The sequence below is a fragment of the Dreissena polymorpha genome, chromosome 5, assembly GCF_020536995.1.
Source record: "Dreissena polymorpha isolate Duluth1 chromosome 5, UMN_Dpol_1.0, whole genome shotgun sequence".
In the NCBI taxonomy this organism is placed as follows: Eukaryota; Metazoa; Mollusca; class Bivalvia; order Myida; family Dreissenidae; genus Dreissena; species Dreissena polymorpha.
Genome location: NC_068359.1, coordinates 25,895,468 through 25,908,782, shown reverse-complemented (window position 1 = coordinate 25,908,782; position 13,315 = coordinate 25,895,468). Strand labels below are relative to the sequence as shown.

Here is a 13,315-nt window from a genome sequence, read left to right as displayed (position 1 = left end):
GCGGGTGCAGACTGCTCATCTATTTTTCTTTTTAAAGGTGTAGGGAAGCTATCTCAATTTCTATCACAAAGGAGGGAGGGGTGGAGTGGAGAGGGGTGTACAGTGTAGGGGTGTGGTCATTTATTACATTATCTTAAAAAAATGCAAAAAAAATGCAAAAAAAAATTATTTTTTTTTGGGGGGGGGGGGGGGATTCTTGGGTGGGATGGTTGGACGGTATTTCAAAAATAAAATAATATAAATAAATATTTGAGTTTTTTAACCATGTTTAAAAAAAAAACAGAGATGTGTTCATCAGAAAAACAATGCCCCCTATTGCGCCGCTTTGAAATTATTATTTTTTTATTTTTTTTTACATTTGACCTTGAAGGATGACCTTGACCTTGAACTTCAACCACTCAAAATGTGCAGCTTTATGAGAACGCCACTTTGAAATATTTTTTTTTGACCTTTGACCTTAAAGGATGACCTTGACCTTGAAGGATGACCTTGACTTTGAACTTCCACCACTCAAAATGTGAAGCTTCGTGATAATGCCGCTTTGAAATTATTTTTGTTTGACCTTTGACCATGAAGGATGACATTGACCTTAAAAAATGACCTTGACCTTGCACTTCCACCACTCAAAATGTGCAGCCTCATGAGAACACCGCTTTGAATTATTTTTTGTGACCTTTGACCTTGAAGGATGACCTTGAAGGATGACCTTGACCTTGAACTTCCACCACTCAAAATGTGCAGCTTCATGAGAACGCCACTTGAATTTTTTTATTTTTTTTTGACCTTGAAGGATGACTTTGACCTTTAACTTCCACTACTCAAAATGTGCAGCTTCATGATAACGCCGCTTCAATTATATTTTTTTTGACCTTTGACCTTAAAGGATGACCTTGAAGGATTACCTTGACCTTGAACTTTCACTACTAAAAATGTGTAGCTTCATGATAACGCCGCTTTGAAATTATTATTTTTACCTTTGACCTTGAAGGATGACCTTGACCTTGAAAATGACCTTGGCCTTGAACTTCCACCACTCAAAATGTGCAGCTTCATGAGAACGCCGCTTTGAAATTAAAAAAATAATAATTGACCTTTGACCTTGAAGGATGACCTCGACCTTGAAGGATGACCTTGACCTTGAATTTCCACAACTCAAAATGTGCAGCTTCAGGAGATAGCCGTTTACCTTGAAGGATGACCTTGACATTTAACTTCCACCACTCAAAATGTGCAGCTTCATGATAACGCCGCTTTGATTATTTTTTTACCTTTGACCTTGAAGGATGACCTTGACCTTGAAGGATGACCTTGACCTTGAAGGATGACCTTGACCTTGAACTTCCACCACTCAAAATGTGTAGCTTCATGATAACGCCGCTTTGAAATTATTTTTTTTACCTTTGACCTTGAAGGATGACCTTACCTTGAAGAATGACCTTGACCTTGAACTTCCACCACTCAAAATGTGCAGCTTCATGAGAACGCCGCTTTGAAAAAAAATAAAAATGTGACCTTTGACCTTGAAGGATATCCTTGACCTTGAAGGATGACCTTGACCTAGAACTTCCACCACTCAAAATGTGCAGCTTCATGAGAATGCCGCTTTGATTATTTTTTTCTGACCTTGAAGGATGACCTTGACCTTGAACTTCCACCACGCAAAATGTTCAGCTTCATGAGAAACACATGCATGCCAAATATCAAGTTGTTAAAGTTTTCCGACGGACAGACGCCATATTTTTGACATTTGACCTTGAAGGATGACCTTCACCTTTCACCACTCAATATGTTTAGCTCCATGAGATACACATGCATGCCAAATATCAAGTTGCTATCTTCAATATTGAAAAAGTTATGGCCAATGTTAAAGTTTTCGGACAGTCAGACACCATAAATTTGACATTTGACCTTGAAGGATGACCTTGATCTTTCACCACTCAAAATGTGCAGCTCCATGAGATACACATGCATGCCAAATATCAAGTTGCTATCTTCAAAAGTGAAAAAGTTATGGCCAATGTCAAAGTTTTTTTCGGACGGACGGACAGCCTGACTGACATACTGACGGACAGTTCAACTGCTATATGCCTCCCTACCGGGGGCATAAAAATTATTTTTTTGAGGTGAGGGTGGGGTATAGTATGAGGGTGTGGTGGTCATTTATTAGATATTCTTAAATTATTAAAAATAATGGGGGGGATTGAGGGGGGATTCGGGGGGGGGGGGGGGGGGAGTGGGGGATTGTTTGGGTGGAGTCTATTGTGGTATGTCAGGTAAGAGTTGTTTTGTCAAAGTATCAATCGAATCTAATCATAAATAAAGAAGTTATGGCAATTTAGCAAAATTTTATAATTTGACCTTGAGAGTGAAGGTCATTCGAAGGTCAAGGTAAAATTCAACTTGCCAGATACAGTACCCTCATGATAGCATGAAAGTATTTGAAATTTAAAAGCAATAGCCTTGATACTTTAGAAATGAAGTGGATCTTAACAAAAAATGTAACCATATATTCAAAGTTATGAAGTCAAAAAAGGGCCATAATTCCGTCAAAATGACAACCAGAGTTATGCAACTTGTCCTTTACTGTCCCCTTATGATTGTTTGCGAGTGTTACAAGTATGAAAGCAATATCTATGATACTAAAGGGGTAAAGTGGACCAAAACACAAAACTTAACACAATTTTCAAGTATAAAGTGCCCATAATTCCGTCCAAATGCCAGTCAGAGTTACATAACTTTGCCTGCACAGTCCCGTTACGATAGTTAGTAAGTGTTGCAAGTATGAAAGCATTAGCTTTGATACTTTAGGAAAAAAAAGGACCTAAACACAAAACGTAACCAAATTTTCAATTTTCTAAGTATAACAAGATGTGTTTGTGAAACACAATGTCCCCCTATATGATGTTTGACATTGTAGGATGACCTTGACCTTGTGAAGGATGACCTTGACCTTTCACCACTCAAAATGTGCAGCTCCATGAGATACACATGCATGCCAAATATCAAGTTGCTATCTTCAATATTGCAAAAGTATTCATAAAATAAGCGATTTGGGCCACATATATTTGACCTCTGACCTTGAAGGATGACCTTGACCTTTCACCACTCAAAATGAGCAGCTCCATGAGATGCACATGCATGCCAAATATCAAGTTGCTATCTTCAATATTGCAAAAGTATTCATAAAATGAGCGATTTTGGTCACATATAATTGACCTCTGACCTTGAAGGATGACCTTGACCTTTCACCACTCAAAATGTGCAGCTCCATGAGATACACATGCATGCCAAATATCAAGTTGCTATCTTCAATATTGCAAAAGTATTCATAAAATGAGCGATTTTGGCCACATATATTTGACCTCTGACCTTGAAGGATGACCTTGACCTTGACCTTTCACCACTCAAAATGTGCAGCTTCATGAGATACACATGCATGCCAAATATGAAGTTGCTATCTTCAATATAGCAAAAGTTATTGCAAAATATTAAAGTTGGCGCAAACAGACCAACAGACAGACCAACAAACCAACAGACAGACAGGGCAAAAACAATATGTCCCCCACTACTATAGTGGGGGACATAAAAAGGGCACATAATTCTGTCAAAATGCCAGTCAGAGTTACATTACTTTGCCTGCACAGTCCCCTTATGATAGTTAGTAAGTGTTGCAAGTATGAAAGCAATAGCTTTGATACTTAAGGAATAAAATGGACCTAAACACAAAACTTAACCAAAATTTTCAATTTTCTAAGTATAAAAAGGGCACATAATTCTGTCAAAATGCAAGCCAGAGTTATCTAACTTTGCCTGCCTAGTCCCCTCATGATAGTTAGTAAGTGTACCAAGTTTGAATGCATTGATACTTTATGAGAAAAGTGGACCTAAACGCAAATCTTAACCGGACGCCGACGCCAAGGTGATGACAATAGCTCAAAATTAGACCTCTAGAATGTAAACAAGGTTAAGTTGAAATGTGACCTCTACAGTGTTAACTAGGTTAATGTTGAAATATGACCTCTAGAGTGTAAACAAGGTAAAGATGTTATTTAACTTCTTGAATTTAAATCCAGGTTTGGTTGAAATGTGACCTCTAAAGTGCAAACAAGGTGAACATTGAATTGTGTCCTCTAGAGTGTAAACAAGGTTTAGTTGAAATATAACCTATAAAATGTAAACATGTTGAACGTTCGAATGTGTCTTATAGACTGCAAACAAGGTAAATATTGACAAAACATAACAAACTAAAGGTCACAGGTGATAGCATATTTGAAGTTTCAATTTAACAGCTTGAGAAATGCTCCACAAACTTATACATTTGATGCGCATTGTTTGATCAACCAACCGATCGACAAACAGACCAACAGAGTGACTTCAATATACACCCTCTCAAAATAAAAACTCCATCTGAATCTGGATACTTACCGTAAAACTGCTACTTCATTTTTGAAGGCCGTCACTTGGGCCGGGGTTGGATTTGTTACATTGAGACGTTTTATCGCCACTGCACCATGCCACTGACCCTTAAACACGGTCCCGAATGAACCGGACCCTATCCGGGAACCCAGGATTATCTCATCATTAGGGATTTCCCAGTCTTCATTGGAGTCTCTCCATCCGCCCTAGAACAATTAACACAAATTCATGTTTTTTGTTTCATTCATTTGCTGTATTCAAGCGTTGATTCAACCCATTTATGCCTAGTGGACTCTCCCATTAGGGATGTCTTGTATATTTATTTCTATACTTAGAATATTTCTTACAGAAATTCCTTTAAGCAAACAGCGCAGACCCAGATGAGACGCCGCATCATGCGGTGTCTCATCTGGGTCTACGCTGTTTGCCAAGGCCTTTTTTCTAGACGCTAGGCATAAATGGGTTAAAGTGAAATCAAGATGTTGAGTTAACCTTATAATCACAGTTTTGGTTTGTTAAGCTGATTTACCATCACAAAGAACACATACGTCATATGTCAATAACTGTCGACTGCCCTTCTTAGATCAGAGGTAGGGAGATAATGCAGGCAGACATTTCATGATCAATTGCACACAATTCATGTGAACATGCTAGGAATCTAATCATGACGCTGGCTTTACACATTTGGCTTGTTTTAAATTGTATCAGTGTTAATGATCATAAAATCAACATTAGCTAGAAACAAGAGATGTGTTCGTCAGAAACACAATGCCCCCTATTGCGCCGCTTTAAAAAAAATTATTATTTTTTATATTTTTTGACCTTTGACCTTGAAGGATGACCTTTAACTTCCACCACTCAAACTGTGCAGCTTCATAAGATACACATGCATGCCAAATATCAAGTTGCTATCTTCAATATTGAAAACGTTATGGCCAATGTTAAAGTTTTCGGACGGACAGACGCCATATATTTGACATTTGACCTTGAAGGATGACCTTGACCTTCACCTTTCACCACTCAAAATGTGCAGCTCCATGAGATACAAATGCATGCCAAATAGCAAGTTGCTATCTTCAATAGTGAAAAAGTTATGGCCAATGTTAAAGTTTTTGGACAGACGGACAGACTGACTGACATACTGACTGACGGACAGTTCAACTGCTATATGTCACCCTACCGGGGGCATAAAAATACACTTACTGAACAAGAAGCTTTCACAAATAGTGTAGTCCCAGCCACTGGTGTATTATTGTTGAGGGATATGTAATAATTTGTAATCAAATTTTTTAGAAAAAGAATAAAATCTTCAATAACAAGGCCTTGGCATTATGTTATTTTAAACTGAATTATGAATTGTTTAAATATGGACAATAACTCCTATAACAGTAATGCAAGTGTGATGATGTGAAACCTTGACGATATGTTCTGTTGCATTTTGAGATAATTATTCTTTCAAAGATATACACAATGACATAACAAATTTATGAGGATTTGTGCACAGAAGCTTTAACAATAGTTTTTTTTCCTTCTTTGTAACCACGCCGAAAAACGGCCCTTTCCCCTTGGATTTGTTTACCCCTCAGCAGGTGAATGTTCCCCTAGTTTTCATCCCCCCCCATTTTTGTTTAAACCTTGAATTATATAAATTAAACTGGTATAGTGTAGAAAATAGAAAAATATTGCATAATTTAATTGTCTGTTGCCTTGAATTTGTTTTAAAAACAATAAAATATGTTAAATTGATTATTTAAGACTTTCCTTATTTTCCCCAAAAACCCATGTTTCGCCCATTTTTTTTTCCCTCAAAAAAGGCCAGGCCTTTTCCCCAAAATCAGATAAAAACCCTGCAATATGTGCTGTAGTACATGCAGATAATTTTTCTGTAAATTGGACGAAAATTACATCCAAAATCTAGGAGGAGAGTGTGTTTATTACAACAGCTATGAGGTCCTTCTGCACCTTATGGCTGCATTGTGTGGACCCCGAGTGTGGCCCTGCACTCCTACATAAGTCAGTTACTAGACTTAACCAAAGCAGGGACAAAATTTTGAATAATAGCTGCAATTTTCCAGCAATACATTTGTTACTGAAAGATTTTTATTATCGGTCTTGTATTAAGGAGGGAAGGAGTACCCACTGAATACCTATAATGTACAAGGAGTACCCACTGAATACCTATAATGTACAAGGAGTACCCAGTGAATACCTATAATGTACAAGGAGTACCCAGTGAATACCTATAATGTACAAGGAGTACCCACTGAATACCTATAATATACAAGGAATAACCACTGAATACCTAGAGTGTACAAGGAGTACCCACTGAATACCTATAATGTACAAGGAGTACCCAGTGAATACCTATAATGTACAAGAAGTACCCACTAACCTATAATGTACAAGGAATACCCATGAATATAATGTACAAGGAAGTACCCACTGAATACCTATAATGTACAAAAGTACCCACTGAATAATGTACCCACTGAATACCTATAATGTACAAGGAGTACCCAGTGAATACCTATAATGTACAAGGAGTACCCACTGATACCTATAATGTACAAGGAGTACCCACTGAATACCTATAATGTACAAGGAGTACCCACTGAATACCTATAATGTACAAGGAGTACCCACTGAATACCTATAATGTACAATGAGAGTACCCCTGAATACCTATAATGTACAAGGAGTACCCACTGAATACCTATAATGTACAAGGAGTACCCAGCTGAATACCTATAATGTACAAGGAGTACCCAGTGAATACCTATAATGTACAAGGAGTACCCCACTGAATACCTTAATGTACAAGGAGTACCCACTGAATACCTATAATGTACAAGGAGTACCCAGTGAATACCTATAATGTACAAGGAGTACCCACTGAATACCTATAATGTACAAGGAGTACCCACTGAATACCTATAATGTACAAGGAGTACCCAGTGAATACCTATAATGTACAAGGAGTACCCACTGAATACCTATAATGTACAAGGAGTACCCAGTGAATACCTATAATGTACAAGGAGTACCCACTGAATACCTATAATGTACAAGGAGTACCCAGTGAATACCTATAATGTACAAGGAGTACCCAGTGAATACCTATAATGTACAAGGAGTACCCACTGAATACCTATAATGTACAAGGAGTACCCACTGAATACCTATAATGTACAAGGAGTACCCACTGAATACCTATAATGTACAAGGAGTACCCACTGAATACCTATAATGTACAAGGAGAGTGAATACCTATAATGTACATACCCAGTGAATACCTATAATGTACAAGGAGTACCCAGTGAATACCTATAATGTACAAGGAGTACCCACTCAATACCTATAATGTACAAGGAGTACCCACTCAATACCTATAATGTACAAGGAGTACCCACTGAATACCTATAATGTACAAGGAGTACCCACTGAATACCTATAATGTACAAGGAGTTTTACATTCAAGCTTCTCAAAGTTATTGTACAGGTAGAGCAATAACTCCTTTAAACATAACTCATTCATCTCTTATTTGACACTCAAACTTAAAACATTTCTAAGCACATATTGCCAATTGATAGAAGACACTATCTGTGGTGTGGGATGAAGCTCAAAATCTAGACAATTTAAAAACGATATGTATAAAATTACAGTTCTGCGGCCAGGGTCTGTTTCTACAGAGCGTGCCCTAGGCCTATGTTTGCCCGCAGGAGTTGGTGAATGACCAGCACTGTCTGTTGGGCTGCCCGTTGGACTGTGATTGGAGCCACGGCCCGGGAGGGTCAGTATATTACCGTGGCGACCTAAAATAGAAGGGAAATATTTGGTTGGTTGTTTATTTTTGCAGTATAAACTAATTTTCAGGATAAATGCAAGAAACTCGAATTAATTCTATCTGACACACAGACAGAGAAACCAATTATTATATCATCAGTAACACATTACAAAACTATTTATGTCCAAATATATGTAGCCAGTGAGATTTTTTTTAAATTTTTAATAAAAAAATTCCAACAAACATGTCAAGGAATACATTTATTCATACACTATCTAAATCAAAATCATTGCATATTCAGGGATATAAACAGAACTATCTGAAAAGCTTATAGCAGCCTAAAGGGATTTAAACAAACAAAAGAGCCAAACGGGTCTAGATTGCTCACCTTAAACAAGAAGGAAACAAGAAATGTGTTTGTCGGAAACACTGTCCCCTTCTGCGCCGCTTTGAATTATTATTTTTTACCTTTGACCTTGAAGGATGACCTTGACCTTTCACCACTCAAAATGTGCAGCTCCATGAGATACACATGCATGCCAAATATGAAGTTGCTATATTCAATATTGCAAAAGTTATGGCAAAATGTTAAAGTTGGAGCAAACAAACCAACAGACAGACCAACAGACAGGGCAAGAACAATATGTCCCCCACTATAGTGGTAGGGGACATAAAAACTGATGCTTAGATTTTGTGACTTTTGTGTAATATATTGATTTACGGTTGAGTTTGTTTTTTCTTGGTATGACACATCTTTGACTACATACCTATAAATATAATTAAGTAGCCCCTGGGGAGGGGCCAATTTTAACCCCTGGGGCATGATTTGAACAAACTTTGTTAAGGACCACCATATGATGTTGCACATCTTATATAAAACATTAGATTCTGTTACACACCAAATAGTAAACCCATAACCCTTTGTGGTTTTTAGAAGATTTGTGTAGTTTTCATTTTTAAAATCTAGTTTCAGATTCCATGGCCTATATATTCAAGGGTCCACAAATTGAACAACTTTGAAAGAGAGTCATCAAAGAGTGATTGCTGTGAAGAACAAGCACGCCCAGACTGGCAGATGACTAACAACATAGTGTAATAAAAGCTTACTATGAGCATAATGTTATCAGGTAAGCTAACAAGGCATAAAGTCTAACGAGGCTCGAAGCATTCACCTCAGTGAAGATGTAAGCAAGTAAGAACTTTTCTATCCTAAAAATATTTCTCTTTTATCAAATTCTTTTCAAAAGTAACAATGGTTATGTAACTATTATTAAAGGGCAACAAACACACACACATGCAACCATCTCCACAAAACCTATCCTCTGAATTTAGCAAAAACTACTAGAAACTACTATTTTCTGAACCAATCTCCACATCCTTGGTGGGTAAATCAGTCTTAGAAACTGGCAACAAAGGGACAGTTTTTTTTCAATTAACCAGCTTAAACACAAAATTGCTGGATCGAAAAAGACACCTACATGTCAACAAGGGAATATTTTGCCTGTGGCATGGACATCTATTCAGAAAACATGCCAGTCAAATGAATTTTTCCTGGTAAAGATGGCCCTTTTGCATTGACTGGAAATGTGATTCAGGATGTTATACCGTTGTGTATCAAGATGGGTAGACATGTTATTTAAGATTTCACACTCTAGTGCACTAAACTCAAGTAGGGGAGACATTGTTATTTCTGATGTCACACTCAAGTGCACTTAATTCTCAAGGAGGGAAGACATGTTATTCAGGATGTCACACAACAGTACTCTTGATTTCAAGAAAGCGGAAACATGTTATTCTGGCTGTCACACTCAAATGTACTTCATTCCCAAGAAGAGGAGACATGTTATGCTGTCACACACAAGTGCACTTAATTCTCAAGAAGGAAAGTTATCTTATTTAGGCTGTCACACTCAAGTGCACTTAATTCTCAAGAAGGGAAAACACGCCATTCACGCTGTCACACTCAAGTGCACTAAATTCTCAAGAAGGGAAGACATGTTATTCAGGCTGTCACAATCAAGTGTAATTAACTCTTTAGAAAGGGAAGACATGTTATTCAAAATGTACTCTCAGTTCCAAAATGGGGACATGTAATTCAGAATGACTCACACCAGTCCTCTTTGATTTCAAGAATGAGGAGACATGTTATTGAGGGTGCCACACTCCAGTACTCTGTGATTCCCAGAAAGGGGAGACATGTTATTGAGGGTGCCACACTCCAGTCCTCTTTGATTCCCAGATCGGGGAGACATGATTTTGAGGGTGCCACACTCCAGTACTCTTTGGTTCCCAGAAAGGGGAGACATGTTATTGAGGGTGCCACACTCCAGTACTCTTTGATTCCCAGAAAGGGGAGACATGTTATTGAGGGTGCCACACTCCAGTACTCTTTGATTCCCAGATCGGGGAGACATGTTTTTGAGGGTGCCACACTCCAGTCCTCTTTGATTCCCAGAAAGGGGAGACATGTTATTGAGGGTGCCACACTCCAGTCCTCTTTGATTCCCAGAAAGGGGAGACATGTTATTTAGGGTGCAACACTCCAGTCCTCTTTGATTCCCAGAAAGGGGAGACATGTTATTGAGGGTGCCACACTCCAGTCCTCTTTGATTCCCAGAAAGGGGAGACATGTTATTGAGGGTGCCACACTCCAGTACCCTTTGATTCCCAGAAAGGGGAGACATGTTATTGAGGGTGCCACACTCCAGTACCCTTTGATTCCCAGAAAGGGGAGACATGTTATTGAGGGTGCCACACTCCTGTCCTCTTTGATTCCCAGAAAGGGGAGACATGTTATTGAGGGTGCCACACTCAAGTACTCTTTGATTCCCAGAAAGGGGAGACATGTTATTGAGGGTGCCACAATCCAGTACTCTTTGATTCCCAGAAAGGGGAGACATGTTATTGAGGGTGCAACACTCCAGTACTCTTTGATTCCCAGAAAGGGGAGACATGTTATTGAGGGTGCCACACTCCAGTCCTCTTTGGTTCCCAGAAAGGGGAGACATGTTATTGAGGGTGCAACACTCCAGTACTCTTTGATTCCCAGAAAGGGGAGACATGTTATTGAGGGTGCCACACTCGGGTGCAACTAGATTACCAGATTCTGATGAAGACTTAGCGTAACTGTCACTTGTGTGACGTTTCTCCTTATACATGGGGGACCGACTCGGACCGGCTGAAATTGCATAAAGCTCAGCTACTAAAAAATTACTAAACTGAATTGTTTAAACTCTGAATAATATGACAACTACTGTGAAACCATTTATTTTCGTCAGCACGAAATTTCGTCCTTTTTAAAAAAATGACTATTTCGTCAGCACTTTAATTTGTCCATTTCTGGTTTTGAAAAAAAAAGCGTCCGATTTGTTTGTAATGTTTGTAATACATGTAATACTCGGTTGCAAAAACAACGTGCTGAGAAAAGAGGGGTGACACTTGGTAGTCACTTGCAGGAGGTGGGCCTTGTTTGGCATATGCCAATTAACAAGTCTGTTATTTCAGGTGATAGTAACTGTCACTTATTATTTTATGTCATTGACACGTTCTTTGTTATGATTAGCGGATAAGTGGGACTGAATAACCGTTAACGAGTGTTTTGAACAACGAAGCCAATTGCCAATTAGTCTTTTTCCATTACAATCACGGACAACCAAACACAAATCAATATGTTCTTTATTAATTTGTAATAAAAGCGCAGAATATATTTCAGTCAGGTGTTGATCACACATCGTCATATTTTAATTGCGTTTAATAGTATTGTCTTTAATCCGGATTCGCCGTGTGTTGGCTGTATAATCTGCCACACCCCTGAAAAACACAATACACACAATGGGTAATAAAGTTGTTAACAATTAGCGCTAATCAACACTATTATACCTAAACGAAGTTGACGCATTCGATACAGCCTTATTGCATTCGCGTTTTACAGGAAATGTCAGTTGTCAGTACACTGTATAATGTACACCCCTTTGTGTCAAAACCGGATTTAACTTGAGTGTGAATAGTCGACTGTTTCATGTTCTTTGTATCAATACCATCCGGGTATCTGTACTATAAGTATACCAGTCTACAAACAAGGTGCGCGCTTCCGCATATGGGTATTCGGACGTTCAAAAATTGACCTACTGTTTAGCATTCACGCTGTTGAACGCATTTAGCAATATAACTCGTTTTTTTTTCACTATTTCTTTACTTGCAAAAAATACTAGTGGCTTATAACTAACCTTGCAATCTTTTTTTCTAGCATTTTGCGAGTGTGCGAATGTTAATTTCGAGCCCTGCGTATATGCGTGGATTACGCTGGATTTAAATGCCTCATGCCTACGGTAATTCAGTCTTATTTGTTTCAAATATGGGACATGATTGTTCGTTAGGATCTTGAATTCGTCCATCGGTGGAAGGACGAAAAAGACGAAAATTAATGTCTAACGAATAATAATGGTTTCACAGTATCTCAGATTCTAGGATTGTTTAAACTCTGAATAATATGACACCTATCTCAGATTCTAGGATTGTTTAAACTCTGAATAATATGACAACTATCTCAGATTCTAAATTGTGAAAAAATTGTATAACAATTAGTGGGCAATTTTGGTAGAGGAACAAACAACATGGACTTTTTTCCTTACTTCAGACACATGACCATGAGTTATAAGCTTCATTCCAGCTTTTAATATTCAACTAATTAAAGCAAAGCTCAACTGTTACAAGGATTCTTATTGGCCAATGTTTTACTTACATCCAAATATCTCTCAATTTTTATTTTACAAATGTCAAAAGCATTCTGATTGGTCTATTATTGTTCAAGCTTTGAATAAAACAATCATAATTGTGTTGACTGACATTGTTTGATAACTAATCAAGCAGTTCCTGTAAATCAAGCGAAAAACTGAAGTTATACTCCACTAACCTTGCTGATTGGTTGAGGCTTCATAGGTCTGTTGTAGATGCTGTAAAACGTCCTACAATACAAAGCAGAATTTTCAATTAAAACTTGCAAGCTCAAAACACAAACTGAGACCATGAAATCACAAAATATTGCAGAAATTTAATTTTGCACTGTGCATTTTAGCGCCGTTTCATGGATGTCATTGTTAAAATACCAGTGAGTG

General features: G+C 38.0%; 1 protein-coding gene across 3 annotated transcripts in view; it reads right to left on the bottom strand.

The window, feature by feature from the left end:
* The window catches only part of LOC127832079 (serine/threonine-protein kinase B-raf-like), an 84,678-nt gene that overhangs the window by 28,946 nt on the left and 42,417 nt on the right, over nt 1-13,315 (bottom strand). For all 3 annotated transcript variants that reach the window (XM_052357250.1, XM_052357247.1, XM_052357249.1), the window contains exons 8-10: nt 13,114-13,165; nt 8,078-8,229; nt 4,426-4,622 (exon numbers count right to left, since the gene is read on the bottom strand). In XM_052357250.1, the coding sequence (XP_052213210.1) occupies nt 4,426-4,622; nt 8,078-8,229; nt 13,114-13,165 (401 nt within the window). The remainder of the gene's footprint in view (nt 1-4,425; nt 4,623-8,077; nt 8,230-13,113; nt 13,166-13,315) is intronic.